The sequence below is a fragment of the Neodiprion fabricii genome, chromosome 2, assembly GCF_021155785.1.
Source record: "Neodiprion fabricii isolate iyNeoFabr1 chromosome 2, iyNeoFabr1.1, whole genome shotgun sequence".
Lineage (NCBI taxonomy): Eukaryota > Metazoa > Arthropoda > Insecta > Hymenoptera > Diprionidae > Neodiprion > Neodiprion fabricii.
The window spans coordinates 41,496,195-41,512,978 of NC_060240.1; the positions used below are offsets into that span (position 1 = coordinate 41,496,195).

A 16,784-nucleotide genomic window follows, 5' to 3' on the forward strand; every position below is an offset into this window, starting at 1 on the left:
TCCCGTATTTTACATCCCAGGCGCGCAACGTCCGTAGTCGACTCTCCTCATTTTGCTCTATCCCAGGATTATCCGACGCGCAATTTTTCAGCACTAAACTTGGTTTAACTGTTCAAAAATTAGGCTCCGGCACCTGCGATAACTTTTGTAATTCGTCATGCGACAGGTACTATTCGCCGGAATAACTCTGCGCTAATTCCGCGTGGAGGAAAAGTTTTTGCCTCTTCAACAAAATGGATCTGTAGCAACCTCTCCCGTCATGGATGGCATCCCGTCACGAAGCCAATAAATATTACTAGAATATCGTAGGAAAATACGGTGAGATATCTTCGTTCTTCGGCCCATTTATCTTAGAAAATTTTGACCTACTCATCGCAAGAATCCTTCTCAATCTTCCCTAACCGATTTAAATGCGTAGATTAGATTTTGCTGTCGAAAGGACTGAAGCATTTTTCTTTCGTGTGGAAAATGATTCAAATAATTTCTTTGTCTGCGTCGGCACAATGTTTGGCGGGTTATACATTGAGCCAATAATTTGTTCTTGATAAGATAATTTCGCTCAGTCAAAATTGAACATTCTTCGGAGCGTATTGCGCAGTTTTTACCGAATTGAAATGCTTCTGAAAGATGTCAGAGAATATCGATCGTGCCGAGATAAACGGTATATGTATGAGCGCCTAGAATAATTTTAATGAAATATTCCGTTCAGTCAGTATGCCTTTCAAGTGGCCACAATGCGGTGGCGCGCAATTAGCCATCCTTTGCATGTAACGATCCCGGCCGTGCGGCGGAGTTTTCGGTCACGCGATTGTTATTAATGCAAGTCGAAGGTGTTATCGACTTAGCCTGAAAAACCTCGAATCCGGCCGCGCCTGCACTGCATCGACCACGTAGTCCGCAAGGACTGAGGAATTTTTTACCGAACACTTTTCGTACCAAGATCGATAACTTTGATTGACAATCGCTCTGGAAGATCGATCCAACGCGCAACGTTGCGGATTAATCTGCGATACCTGGATATATCGAACGTCGGTGATCAAACCAACGTCAGTCCTCGTTTATTCGCCTCAGATACAACTGTTAAGAACCGTGAATCTGAAGCTGACGTTGGGATGATCTTCGTGGCTCAAGTTTTTGACAATATCCTCTCTCCGTTCAGATTCAAATCAGGCTGATCCGAAAACTTTTCGTATTCCCGGATTTTCAAGGAAAATCGAACGTACGGATCGACGATCGAAGTTAACTGCAGGCCGATCACCTGCACTATTGCTGCAGGGAGACTTTAATTATCTCCTTACATCGGACTTATGTCAGACATTGATTCCCAATCGCTATTATGCGTAATTAAGTCGTTATATCTGCCGCACGATTCGTAACACAGCGACGCATATTGCATAACGGCCATGCCGCTGTTACCGTCTTGTATATCGCGTAAATCAGAAAGTCGTCACTTTCGCTATGTGGTTTACGAAATTGCCGCATGGAATCGGATTTTCAATCGAGATGCTGCAGAATTTTTACATGAATTTAACAAGTTTTCATTGCTGATTGGGTGAATTTTTATTTTTACACGTAACATAATTACGCGCGTAAAATCTGTGACGCAACTTTTTATTTTTTTATACATTCTTATACCGCAGCGTGATATCGACCCCGCGCCGACAGAGTAAACGCTCAGAGCAAGAAGAAAAGCAATATGTATTCCAACTCTGGTACTTCAGCGTGAAGAATTTCCTCGTCAACCCGTAGTGGAATAATAGCATAAGAATTTGATATGATTTATACTTCGATATTCAGAAATACCGAGCGAAAAGATCGTTCCATTTAAATCGGACTATTCGCAATCGAGCAAACTGACAATTCAATTCAATAAAAATTTCTTTCGTCGAAATAAATTTTACTTCAACTGATCAAACTTTTGTCGATCTTTCCCCACGTACATCTTCTCAAAGTACAACAGATACTTGTAGCGCGTCGATCGTGGATAAATTGACGAGAGAGCACACCGTCGATCAAAACGAGGAATAAAAGAGATCGCAGCAATTGTACCGTGATAATATAATCGATCTAATAAACTATTTCTTCACCGTGAATTACAATGATGTATAGACATTCAGCTGTAGGTGAATATCAGCGAGCCAGAATGCGCGCAACATCAAATGCAGGAACACAGAGGGGCTTTGTGATCGTATCGAGCAGTCGGACGTCGTACAGTTCAAGCGGGGTATGCAGGTATACCTTTTACCGGGCGTTGCGTAAGACGAGATATCGCTCGTGTTCCCCTCTCGCTTCATCTCCATCTCTCCCGTGCCTTTCTCTCCCTTGCCCCCCGCCCCCCTCCTTTCCCCGTTTAGAAGTCTATCAGCTAATCCAGGTAACGTGTAATTCGCTTTTTCTCCCACCTTAATCCGCGTCTCATTTTATTTCATTGATTTTGTCAGGCAGTTGCTTGCCGCAGCTGTTTCCTGGATCGCCTGCCGCGGCCAGCGCAGACTCTAGCTGTGTAGCCACGGAACGACTACGTATTTACATTAATACGTGTTTTACCTGCATGCGTGTACATGTGAGCCTGTGTGCACGGCTACAACCAGTCTGTGACGTCACGACCGTAGTCCAGGCACAGAGAGTTCTAAGGTTTCCGGGTTCGGATTTGATTTATTTAACCCCATGGAATACGATACAACGTCGCATCTCGGCAAGCCGCCGCTGCCGCTTCCTCCGTGCATCGAGAGGTTTATCGTTTCGAGAAAATCCGACGGTGCAGCCCGTAACGAGTAGTTCGCGAGAGAAAATCACGAATCATCGTGGACTCTTATTGATCGCCGATAGTTTGCATCACCGTGGCGTAATTAAGCCGGTATTATACCTACTTCACGCAATATAATGAATGCGACGATGCGTCGATGATGCCCGGCGCCTTCGCTCTCGTTTAATCGTAAGAGTACCGTAGAATTTTACACGCAGGAACTTTATCCACTAACCACCGGACAGAGCCGGGCTAGAGTCAAACTAGGAAAGCTCTTTGTTCGCCGAGGGTTCGAAAGTGGGCTCCACCTAACGTACAAATGACCCTTTGTCATGGAATACCGTACCAGCAATCAGATCCATGGAGCTCCGGAGCTCTCTCCTTCTCTATTTTTCTCTCTCTCCTCGATCACCCCGCTTGGGCACCTCTGCCATTTCCCATGGATTCATAGCCACACCCATAAAACGGTTGCAGGAGATACTGCGGCAGGCCAGATTGCACATGGTTCAATCCGGGAACAAAAGCCCTCGAACGTGTACAGCGAACTATGTTGTCGTCACGACTATCACCGATTCATCCGCCAGCTCACCTTTTGCACCTACGATCATCCAAGCTGTCTTTCATTTCGCGGAATTTCTCGATAATCACCAACAGCCGACGTCCCTCGACGAGAATATTTTTTTTTATCTAACTTTCTTTTTTCGCTTCCATAACGCGAAATAATTTTTAAGCTTCGACGAGATATTCTTCATGCGGTGCCTGGACAGCGTCTGGTAATCGACACGGGATATGAGATGAAATATTCACGCCCTGGCTGATTCCGTTCATTAAACATTTCAACCACTTGATTTTACATCTCTCTGAATCCGGAACATTACGGTTGTGTGTCTGGACTTCCAAGTAGCCGCATATGTCGTGCTCCTGATCGCAAGGTGAATTATTTCCTCCGATACGAAATACCACGTGAGAGAGTGGATCGACGATCGTGTTGGGAACGTGCACGTACAGTGTGTTCTTTCCACACGTCGATGCATTTGCATTGTCGTGATCGCGTGCAACGAAGCCCGCCCTGTCCGTCTTATAACGAGATTGCGTAAGGATCGGAGCGTTCTAACGCCTTATGCCTTATGGGTTATGCATCGCGGCACGCAGACGTAAGATCTGCCGGCCGAACGCGGAAGAGGCTGCGTCTCGATTGGTACAACGTGATACGTAATGCGCTATTTAACTCCAGCGCACAGATATAATATTCGTGGTGAGAATTATCCATTGATGGACTTGTATCGGATCGACTGTACGCGCGATCGTTTCGTACGCGTCTCACTGTCGGCTACTTCAGGAATTCAAGAAAAAAACCGCAAGTTTTGCAATGAAAAATAGTATCAAAATTTCCCCGTCCAGCTGATTCTCCTTGTTGGGCGATCGAATGTTTTCTTCGTCGTGTATGCTAAAAGCATAATTTACAGAAACGCGTAGTTTCCTGCTCGGAAATTCAGATTCCACTACTGTTTTCGTTCTTCTCTCTCCTCCTCATCTTCTATCACGCATTTCCATATATCCGCGGCCATCTTCATTGTTTTGTCATACCTCTTCTCGGCTGGTGCATATTCGCCCTGGCAGTTCGCCCCGTCCTCGTTTCACCCACGATCAGAGGAAGTGGTGCAGGTAGCAAGCGTGGCCGGATCATAGAGCGAGAGATCCATGGCCTGTCTCAATGTACTCATGTGGCTAACGCAAAACCGAGCACAACCGAGGCTTAACCCAGTCAGGAGGCTCACTACCAGAATAACTGCTTCCGCGTTGCATTATTAGACGCGATTATTTTAGCGCGGAGAAATTCACGAACATTTCTTTTTTTCTTCCACGCCACGGGCAGATGCTTTTGCACATCGTAAAGCTACTGCGCTTCGAAGCCGCTTTTCTAGAGAACCTTTAGCTTGATGGATTTTTGAGGTTTCGAATCGAGAAGGTTTGAGTCTTTGTCGCAGACCTCTTAGCACCGAACACAAGCCTCGATGCGTTCCGATTTTTATCATTCTCGTTCGTTTCTGCTTCTGCTTCTGCTACTTTCGACCCCACTGCGCAATGGCAACCAGCGATTGGCTTGTATTTATAGAGACGATTGCGTCAGACATTTCGGAAATAGGTACGATGCGTCGTACGATGGCAGCCTGAGACTTGAAGATTCGCGGTAGAAACGTGGGCAGGTGGACGCGCCCCGCGTGTTATAAGTATACCTGTGAAAGGGTACCGGAGACTTTGTTCTCGCATGGTTCGAATGCCTGATTTTCTGCCGCGAAAAACGTTCCGTAGCTAACGAGGAAGACGTATCCCAGGTCGATATTTCAGATTTGACTTCTTTTGTAATATATCATAGTAGATTAAAAACTAGGCGATTCGTATCTTTTTCTATCTGCCGTTAAACACTTTCGGGGGGTGAAACCATCCTCCAAGGTAGGACGTGTCAAGTGGTGATTTGGCGGTCTTTGTTTTCTTTTTTCAATTGATAAAATTATATTTTTCATGGCTTGTCACGAGAAAACTTTTCCAGTTGGATTGGTTGAAAAAATATTGTGTTCTTGTGAGTGAAACTGACACATCTGCCCTTGACATGCCTTACTTTGGAGGGATTCAGCCCCTTAGAGTGTTTAATGGCGATAAAAGAAAAATACGTTTCGCCTAGTTTTTAGTCTCCTGTAACGTATTACAAAAGAAATGAAATCGGAGAGATCGACCCGGGATACCTTCCTGGTGAGATTATGACCTTTCACCGTATACTCCCTGGGCGCCCGATGATGCCTGGGTATACGTATATTGAGCGCCAGGAGTGCTGCAGCGAAGTGTCTTTTCGTAATTATTCACCGTGTGGTCAGACTCGCTTGCGTTCGTAGGTACGACTGTCGTCGGCATTCCAGCCACAGCGCCAAGAGTTGACGCGCGCACGCTTAAAATTCGTCTTAACTCTATCTTAAGACCATCTGATTCCCCCCTGGGTTCAATGCCTTGTTGATGAATCCCCCACCAAGGAAAAGAGCGCGATCAAATATCGTCCAGCCTTGCTTGACCGACTCCACGTGAATCTGGCAGCAGCAGACGGACAAGATTTACTCGTCTCGAATCGTTCCCGTCGACTGTGACGCGTACGAGTTATTTTCCCCCCAATAACTGTGCCGAAAAACTTGTAGTGTATACGTTCATTTGACATGGGTAGCGAACAATCGACGTGAATTAGGTGACTCCGTGCGAACGAATTGTTACCCTGCAGCCAGCAATCAAACTACGTAGTTTCCTTCAATCTTCGCCAACGTTACATTCGCTTCCGATTTTTCGACTCTTCTCCACACTTGTCTGCAGACTAGTTTCTTTTCGAATATAACGTTTTTTTTTGCCGACAACCACTTATTGTTAGCGCAAATCGCATAACGCACGTTATCGCAGGAGAGCAAAAAATGTGTTGTACGTACAGGGTAGATTAAACTCTGGTTTTAATATTGGCAGTTTGCTAAGAGTCACACAGACCCAACAATACCATAACCGAATGCTGCGGTTTACACTTCCTGGACAAGGTTATTTCCGCAGTATGTGTTATATCTATAAACTCGAAGTTGATGCGACGTTCGATTGCACGGATTATTAGTCACCTTACAGAGGAGATACGATGCGTGAGTGTTAATTGCAGACATGTCCGAGTATAGTGAAATGAAATTAATAGGTAATTGCGTGGATAGGAAAGCATGGCAGTGCCGGGACTGCTTCGCCGCGGTAGAACCTAATGGTGAATAAATATTGAACCGCGCGTTGCAGGAAGTGTATATCATTTGCATTCGCGTACCTACGCCTTCAAGTATCTTCGCCGTATCTCGACGGCCGCTCTCCCTTAGTTCGCACACTCGGAGGTAGATCTATGTGTAACCGCCGTAACGCACACAGCTGGGAACCCTCCCGGTATACCGAGAACCGAAGGAAACTGGAACACCGTACCTAACACGTTGTTACACCGACATGTACGTAGTAAGTATCAACACAAGCGGAGGGGAAACGACCGATTCTAATCAATTTCACTTAATTTCACTGTTGCATGACCACTTCATACAGGCGACTCGCCCACTCCTTCTATTTCCCCCTCTCTCCGCCTTCCTACTTTGCCTTCCTGGTTGGCGCCAGGGTAGGTATTCTATCTATCACGCTACGATTCCAGGTTGAGAGTCAGGCTCGATGGGACGCACTGTTAGTTCGATGTCTTGGTCGAGAAATTAATCGGACAGGGACACTTCGTACCCCTGCTCATGCTGTTCCTGCATCTGTGATCGATTGCAAGTAAGGACTGAATCATTCGGCGTTCATTGTCTTTTTCTTCGCACAGCCGATTCGGTGTTGAATCGCAACGTCCTTGTCGGTGTTTTGAGATTTGGAAAGCAGCGGGAGCTGTGCAAGGAATGATAAAAAGAGATACGTCTGACCGGAAGTATTTGGAAGGAAATTATATGTACGAAGTGCATGTCGAGTACGTAAATGGAAGTGGAGGATAGGTTATTTCGTCGCTGGTACGCGGAGAGTTTTGTTCTCCGTCAGTTCGTCCGTTATGGCGTCTCCGAGGCAGATCAACTTTTTCTCCAACTTGAGCCTCGGGGAACCAAGGCAGTCGGAATACTAAGTCACCGCTCTAAGCCAATAAGGCTGGATTCCCTATTCAGAACTAAACTTCTAAGATCTTTGCAGATGTGACGGGTGCATGGTTACTCAGGCACAACCTTCCGCGAATCATAAAATAATCCCATTTCGTTTCCAAATCACCAAAAAACACCCGATGGGTAACGTCAGAAGCACGTCGTCTGGTTAGTAAACACGATTCCAACGAAATCTTAATATAATGGAGGATGCTGAGTCTCTTTTTGCTCACGGTCAATTAGATATCTGAATAAATTCTTATTTCTACGGTGATGATACATTCAACGAAATGAACAGATTTAACCGGTGTGTGTATATATATATATATATATAGGTAAGGTCTGAACACAAACTCATTAACTGGTTGGTTTAATTAAAGGTACATGCTTCCGGCGGAAGATCTCGCGGTGTATCTATACCTTTATACCTGTGTACGAGGTGTACACCTAGGCACGTTGTACGTAGATAGGATAGTACAGATTAGGCTAGGATGGGATGGGATGGGATGGGATAGGATAGGACAGGATAGGATAGGATAGGTACGCTGCGTCCAACAGGTACCCTGAGAAACCGCAGGGTTTTATTCGGTAGGTTGTACCTGTACGTATACTGCCTCGTACACCGACCAAGACGGCTTCAAGTGTACGGTATGTACGTGTATACATTGGTAGCATCACTTCACTTCAACGATGATATATACCCTCATCGAGTTCATTGCCCCTCGAGGTGCGACAGAGACGTAGGCACCGCTATGCCTGCAAAGTTGACGAGACGGTTGTGCCCAGGACGGAGATGGCGAACGGGTGGGAGAGAGTACACGGAGAAGGAAGGAGGAGGGGGGAGGGGGGGGGGGGGAGGAAGGATAAGAGAAAGAGAGATGGAGGAAAGGAGAGAAGACGAGATCAACACACGCCTGGTTCCCTCTTGCGATTAATAATTCACACGCAACTCCGATATGAGACTCGAGACATGCTCAATGGATTATTCTCTTTGTCGTGAGGTAAACATCTACATGTCAGCCTGCCCTATGCGCACACGTGGCACACAACCAGCGTATGGAGACGACGCACGTTGCGTCCTGCCAAACAGTCAATCCTCTGATGCGGTCCTGCATCGGACAGATTCCCCGAGTATTTGGAGAAAGTAGGGAATTGATATTTCTGCGTAGGTATAAGTCTTGCGCGTATGTGATATACGCGGATCTGCAGAGAATGGATAGGTATATGAGATGATATGTGCAGAACGGATCCGTCAATTCTCGAGGTCATGGACGAAACGCGTTGCCCCCGACTCATTGATCGTCGGTATTATGTGATTTCCCGCAAGAATTTTGACGACCTGAGATCTTATCCAGTTTTACGACTTCTCGCGATACGCTGTACACAGGAATCAGCAAGCACGTGCAATGATACATCGTGCAGAGGTGTAAATACCGATTAAATAAAAAGTTTTCGCCACAGCTTCCTGGTCGTTTGAGATATAATCGCTTCACCGTCATTTATACGAGGCAGTGATTATCCGTGACAAGTGATCAAGTTAGTGGTGAGTAACCGAGCATCGCAGGATACGAAACGAATTTGCTATTGATAGAAAGAATTCAAGTGAATTTATGTCGTGTCTACGGGTAAAAAATTTCTTGACGTTAAACAAAATCGTCGATATTTGAAGACAGCGAACGTATCTCGCATCTCGAATTTCGCGCTAGGGATTTCATAGATGTTGAAAATTCTGGAAGCATTCGTAAAACTTTAGACTTTCCCACTTCCCCGAATTGTTTGCAGGACGCAGTTTCGGAAAGGTAATTTTACGAGAACATCGTACATTTGTTTCGTCGATCAAGAAACAGTGATTCCGAACAAGACGAGGTGAGTGCAGCTCGTCGATCGGGTTCTAGATCGACAGCGTCAGGCATAACACATAGTAGGTAGGTACCGCGAGGTATGCTAAGCCCCTTATCTCACAAGCTACGGTACAAGGTATGATCAGCCCGTGCGTCGTCATACATGATACAGCGACTACATGTGTGTTACGGCCAAAGGCGGGGGCGGAGGCTGCGGTAGGAATACCAACAGATGAGCGATAAGGATGAAATAATTTCAACCGGTCGGATATTTACGCCGGGATCGGCGTATCCTCCGGTGCTTACCAAATCGCGGCGGTAGACCCATCCGTCCCAGCGAAAACGAACATATGCTGCACATTAGATACGTATATGTATTTAAATCTCTCCCAGGATATTCCGGGCTGGTTGTTTAAAGCACCGACCGCGTGTTGCGGGAATTACAAATGACATATATTCCAGTACGCCGAGCGAACCTCTCACCGTTTGCGGCCCCCGCATTAAGATGTCACATCACAATATTCCTAGTCGCCAGTGTCCGTCTGCATTCGGTGGAAAAGCTTCGCATCCATATCCAGGACTAGGAGATCGAAAGGTGCGCGGGTCTCCCGGTATCGGCATATATTATACACATGTCCACGGCGTCTCCACCTCTCTCTCTCTCTCTCTCTCTCTCTCTCTCTCTCTTTCTCTCTCACCGACGTTCATCGCTCCACGCGTTATTCTCATGCCGCATGGGAAGCTCGTAGGTATACAAGCGCAAGGGAGATGCACGGTGATTTTTAAACAGCTGGGTTACGCAACCTTCGGATTCAGTTGAGTTTCGTCCGAGGCGATGCCACTGTCCGCTGACCGCTGGCCGCAGATACCGGTCGGTCACTGGGCACCAGCCGGCGTCCGCTGGTCAACGGTGACCGTGGCACTGAACTAGTATACTTGAAACTTTCACGCCGGATGACCGCCGTTCGCGATCTTTTCGCCGACCTTCGCGATAAGCCGCGGGACGAAGCTCGCCGCATGTCCTAGGATTAGGCTCCGGATTATCACTTTTCCGATGTGAATCCGTACAGCGGCAGATGGGGTCGGAAAAAAATGGCAGCAGCCTGCGGCGTAACGAACCGAGTTGTCGACTCCACTCTTGGAACAAGTTGAGAATGCAGACCGCTTATACGTATGATATTTGATCGTTGCCGCCGAAAGACCCCGAGTAAATTGTACCAGCGCCGGGCTCGATCCCACAGAAAAGAGAATAATTCGAACGATCCAATCATCATAGATCGCAGTCGTCGAAGGGCAAGCGTTGAGATACACGAATGGTAACAATGATGATGTTGGTTCCGTTTCTGTTTTTTATTACGAAGAGTGGTGTCCGCATGAGTAGCGCACGGTGGATTATTATAGGCATTTGGCCAGGCTCTGCCGTGGTATAAGGCTTCAAAACGCCTTTCGAATAAATTTCAGTAATCGGGCCTTGACCGCTTGGAGATTGAAATTCAAAGTCGAAATTGTGAGACGATCGACAGATTAGCGTCGTCCGGGGTCCGTGCCGTGGATCGCGAATGTATAATTCAGTCCTATCTGGGTGTCAGTCCTCGCCCAGCCAGCGTCTCTATATACAGTTCCCTCTTTGATCCGTGTTTTCTTTGGCCATATTTCTCATTCACCGTTCCATATTTCCCCAGTAGCCGGAATCTGGCTTATCGCGAAGGGCGTGGGTATCCTTCGGTTTATTCCGAATCACTGATTATTTTCATTCCTATCGGTAAATCGAGCGAGAGGCGACCCCGCGCATTGGGTCATCGGGTACGATGTATATTCCATTCCAGACTGTCGATGAGTACCTACGACAAGAATATGTCCAGAGTTCCGGGTGACGCATCAGCTGGTGGTTCAACGTAATTTTATCCTAATTCTCCGGCACGCTATCTCAGGAAACTCTCGTTCTACCTTCATCATCGAACCGCGTTGAGACTGATTTACGTCCAAATGCGAGATTCGAGGTCGTCGAGGTACGCTTTTGAATAACGTGAAAGCCTATGTTAGGGTCGACAGTATTCTTGGCACAGGCATGTGGCTAGAGAATATACTTTTGCCTAATTTCAGATTTGGTTGCAGCCGAGTAAGGTAATATCATACATCTCATACAGCCCGCTCTGATTAGGCTCCGATACAATTTGTGCCAAACGACGGACCACAGACTCGTGTATTTAGGTAAAGGTTTTCGCAAGCTTGAGAGTTATCATCGATACACCGAATTTCATTTCCAACTCTATGCCTCTAAATATCCCATAGATTGCCATTCTACGTTTAGAATATGAACTACGTTTTAGGCGTCAATTTTTTGGCCCAGTTTTGAGCTTGCTTCGATACCCATCATCCAGTCTTCCTGGTTTCGCGTTCCTCGAAGGACAAAATGGCGACTGTTAAACGCGAGAGAGTGCAGGTTGCAAAAGGAAATGAAAGGCGAATGATTTCGCCCGGTCTGACTCCGCGCGAGCAGTGCGAGTGAAATGTCAGCCTCGAAACGAGTGGGAGAAAGAGTAAGCAGATCGTAAGTTGTGTATCCACATACCTACAGTATACCTTACATACTAACACACTTCTATCGGAGCAAAGTAATATCGATTTTTGGCCAAGTTTTATTTTGTAGGATAACGTAGGAAAGATGGAACTAGGTATCAGGCAAAATTTTCCAGCAATATTTTCACCATTACTATTGATTCATCGGCACTAAGAAGAAATGAATACGTCCGAATTCATCTTTTCAATTTGTTCGAGGCTACAAGTTCTGTACTGTTTGCGAGTAAGTTGGCGATTCGTCAATGCCACGTGGATACCATTATGCGAATGATTAACGTTAACGGAAACCCGGGGCGCGGGGTTGAAATTCAGAATTTTATAAGTTCCGAAAACGCCAAATTCCGAATTTTTTCGAGGCGAAACTTCAAGTAAAGAAATAAAACTTTGACGAAACATCAAAGTCTATAATGGTCCGAAACCCGACGCTCAAGGTTCCGAAAGTGTGAAAATGAGAAAATTTGAAAATCTGACCAACCGAAATTCTGTGTGATCGAAGATTTTCAGTTCTGTAAATTTCTGGCTTGGAGATATTTCACCACTTTGATCTTTCTTCGTTTTGGATATTAGAAATTTTTACGATCGAAATCTTGATCATTCGAATTTTCGGTTTTTCTAATTTTTACACCCACTCGTTGAGTAAACTACCCCGTGTGAGTATGTTTTAACTTTGGAAGTTTATTCTATCGAAACGTTATTTTTCGAAATTTTGCTCTATCGGAACATTACTTTTCGGAACTTTCCCTTACCGTAACTTGAATTTTCGGAATCTTGCATTTCGGAACTTTGAACCGTCGAGTTTCCGACCATTCGAGACATTGTTGTTTCTTCGGAGTTTGATTTCTTTACTCCAAGATTCGCCAGCAAATAATGCGGAATTATGCGCTTTAGCAACTTTTCAAATTCGGAATTTCAGCCCCACCCAAAAAGCCACGGAAATGAATAAAAGTAAGAAGTTAAAAAAGAAACAAACCTTTCTTAACCACGACCCCCGGCGGGGCCTGGACGATGGGGAGGGACGTACTCGTCGGATTTACGGCCAAGTTCCCCGGCGTTCCTGGGGGCGGCGAGGCGCTGGCGCTACCGACGGACCCGTGATCGCTGAAGCCATGGGTACTGTTATCCTCGGGGCCGTCGAAGAAGCTAAGACTGAAATCGCTTCTGGCGTCAAAGGACACTTCCGGCGTGAGGGTGTCCGGCGCTGGTGCGCTACCCAGTCCCGCGCTCAGCGATTGGTCGATTTTGAATACGTCCATCGTACGATACTAGTTGGCGAATTCATGAAAGTCGAACGTTCGATCACCCTGCTTCGCGAATAAATACTTGAGATTCAAATATCGGATATATGCCACAGGCTTCCGGTGCACCTGCTCTAGGCATTCGTGATCAGTGATCCAGACCCATTATTGTCCTTCCACTCGTACGCGTTTTACTCGTATTTATAGTTTATTGCACCGGAGTACAAACTTTATAGCTCGATGGACGCGTATAATCGACGTATTGAACAATCGTATTAAGCACTGAACCGCAATGTCGTCACTTGGATTATCACTACATTATTATTATTATTATTTTTATCATCGGTGTCGTTGTTGTGTCTTCAATAAAAATTGTGTAAAAATCAGTTGAAGGAATTTGAAACCAGTAAGTTTTCAAAGAAATGTGTGCGTAGTTAAATCTTGTAAATTTACCGATACACCTCCGGTTTCGCAAACGAGAAGAGGATCAGCGTGTTATATGGCTGCAGCACCGGTACTAATATTTTACGCTGATCTCAATTATGATGGAATTACAACGATTAATCAGTTTTGTAAATTATAAAAAAAAATCATATGCTGACATGGAATATAATTCGAGAGTATCGATCACGGATTATTTTCGTTGCTGCGACAAATGAAAATATCAATTTCAACGTCACAAGTTGTGTCATACCTGCAATTGATATGAAATCTCTAAATTTTCGTTACCGCACTCGTGAGTTTTGTCGATTTTTGTCCCCCTTTTTACTTCTGTTGAAAAACGTAAGCGGGTGTGAATCACGAAACACAACGGTGTAGAACTTCAACCCATTCTTTTCCAACTCTTAATGTCCGACGTCTCTCCTTAAGGTGAACCCTTTTTTCGAGTCACGTTATAGCGGCAGGGTATTTTCATTTCACATCTCAAGCTTGGGTACCTCATCGCTGAAACGAAATAATACGAAGAAAACGTAAATAATTAAAATCATAATGGTGTAATGGTAAAACAAGAAAAAACGCGAAACCGAAACAAATTACATAAAACCTTTCCATGTTTCAGAAAAACTGTACTGAAGTTTGTCGAAAAAGTTGTGCGCGCTCAGAAGAATCAATTCGTGGATTCGTATTTTCATTTGAGGAAGCCGGTTTCCAAAGTAGATTGTCAGTCAAAAAAGTACTACAATTGTCAAAATTTCTGCGGTCTTCGGAGATTTTAAGTCAGTCAAACGCGAATTGACCGCGTATTCAGCCGATGCCTACATCTTGAAAATATACCATCAGTCTTACAGGAGTGAAAATATAGAGGCAATGCGGAGACGAAATCGTACCACTGGTATACGTCTAAAGTCAGTATATTTATATGCGTATATGGTATAATATCGCGAAAAATATGAGAAGCGAAAAGAATTAGTATGAAAATAAAATAAGCAGTGAAGCGATGTGGCATCACGAGCAGCGAGAAAAAGTGAATGTCATTGCCGTAATCTTCGGCCGTTGACTTCAGGACTCGTCCTCTTACCTATATCTATATACGTATAGTATACTTATTATACGGTGCAGCTCGCGCTCACCGACCGCTAAAACTTTTCATTCCGTCTGCGATCTTTGGACTGTGAGTACGTATATTAAATTTGCTGTTTCACCTTCTATTATTCTCTAATTTCCTATTCTCCTATTACTTTTCCTTCTCCGGCGATTCGACTGGCGCTCCGCGCGGCAAGAACATTCAGAAATATCTTATCTGCGGGCGGCAGAGATCGATAGGCCGATTGTTTACTGCCCTTAGCATGTGGTGGGGAGCTTACAAGGTTCTCCCAACACCGTGGCAGCGGAAAGAGGTATAAAGAGCTGCGAGAGCAAGTTATACGACATTCGTTGATGTTCCGCCGCGCACTATTATGTTGCAGAGCTTGCAATGCGCGCCGATCTAATAGACATGAGATAGGATGCAAGTATATAAGACGGGGGTACAAGGAGGCCGCAGCGCGGATTTATTTATCACCGCGAACGATGCCGCTAGGAGATGCAACGGCGAACAAGTCGCGTGTCTATTCTACGCCGCTGCAGGCATGCAAAAACAACGACGACGACGACGAAATTGCAGCCTCGCGCCGTCGAGCGGCCGTGCGAAAATTTCGAGCCGATCTTCTTTCGAGTCATTCACTTACTGTGATGTCACGCAATATTACACAGCTAATTTTTATGCCCCTCATCCGTCGTCGATTGTACCGAACCCGCGTGTCTCAATTCGTCACGTTACAATAATTGACAACCTGTCTTCTTTGCGCTGGACAAAATTATGACCCTGTCCCTTTCTACCTCGGAGTCTGTTCGATTATTTATATAATACGTATATATTGCTTGGAAGGCGTGTCTGGCCTTAATGAAGAGAAAAACACGCAGGGTAATGAGAAATCGGCTGTCGCTTTTTAAATGCAATACCTACCGTCTACCGCACCGTCATCCACGAGGACCGTAGATGAATTTATCATATTATTATAATGTACTACGAAATTTGATATTTACGTATCTTCAGCTATTCCGAGTCGTCTCGAGTTTCTGTTTTATTAACGATATTTTGTTGACGTGTGACTACCGGCAATAGAGTGAAATTACAGTTTTGGATCCCAAACATTTACCTAAATTTATTCCGAGACCCGAAGAGACATATTTTTGGCGTACGATAATTTTCTTTCTCAGTCGTTTACCTTTCCTGCGTAAATTCCGAGTAGTATACGTATGTTTTTTCAATGCACAAAAAACTCTGCGTTTAAGTGAAAAGAGAAAACTATCAAAAGTAACGAATATCGACACTATAAAGAATATTCTAAAGACTAACGTTGTTGAAGGTGAAATTTTAATATATTACTAGACGTGGTCTAAAGCTTGCTATTTCGCAAATCCTGATCATTCGATGACTCAACCCCCTTTCCTCCGACATATTATACGTATGTCTTTGAAATCGCGGTGTAAAGTTTGAACGACGCCTTTTCGCGACACATGCCGAATTTGGAGTAACCTCTACGTTTGTTTGAAATTCAATGAACAAGGGAAATGAAAAAAAAGACGAAAGCAAAGGAAACGTAAATAATAAGGAACAAGTAAGATCGCTGCAGGCGTTATATTCAACGGTCAATTCACGTGAACGTTTAACCGCGGTTATTTTTGAAGTAGATAAACAGGCAAGTAGACAGAAATGAAAGAGATCGACGAGATCCATGCAGGATCAAGTATGGGAACATATGAACGTCGGTTGTTTTCTCTTTATATGCCACGAGCTTTCACGTCACGAACCATACCGCAACAATCGAGTGTTGCTTTTTATTCGGGAACGTTTTATCCTATTTGCTGTAGTAGATGTAAAGCATGGAAATTCACCACGAAAGCTATTGGAGCTGGAACTTGAAACATTTTCATTGAAAAAGTAATGAAAATCTTGGGGTGATGATAATTATCCTTGTTTTAGATCTCCTAATGGACGAAGCCTATGCAAATAGTAGACGCAAAGTTACAGAGTTCGAAATTACATGTTGCCAAAATTGACGACGAGAATATTTTCGGAGTTACGTGATATAAATAATGCAAAATTGGCGGTAATTGGAAAAAAAGCAAAAATTTTTACCTGAATAATCATCGCCGTGCGTTTCGTTCAAACGGAGTCACGCGGCAGACAGTCATTCATCCGTCTTGTGCAACACCTACTAGGATCTTCCGC

At 44.9% G+C, this 16,784-nt stretch overlaps 1 protein-coding gene across 2 annotated transcripts in view; it reads right to left on the bottom strand.

Moving 5' to 3' along the window:
- The window catches only part of LOC124176980 (ecdysone-induced protein 78C), a 53,732-nt gene that overhangs the window by 27,895 nt on the left and 9,053 nt on the right, over positions 1 to 16,784 (bottom strand). Inside the window, exon 1 of one of the 2 annotated variants that reach the window (XM_046558941.1) lies at positions 12,805 to 13,390. The exons of the other annotated variant lie outside the window; for it this stretch is intronic. Coding sequence (XP_046414897.1) covers positions 12,805 to 13,087 — 283 coding nt within the window. The 5' untranslated portion in view covers positions 13,088 to 13,390. Of the gene's footprint in view, positions 1 to 12,804; positions 13,391 to 16,784 lie in introns of those variants that run through there. 2 annotated transcript variants of the gene reach the window in all.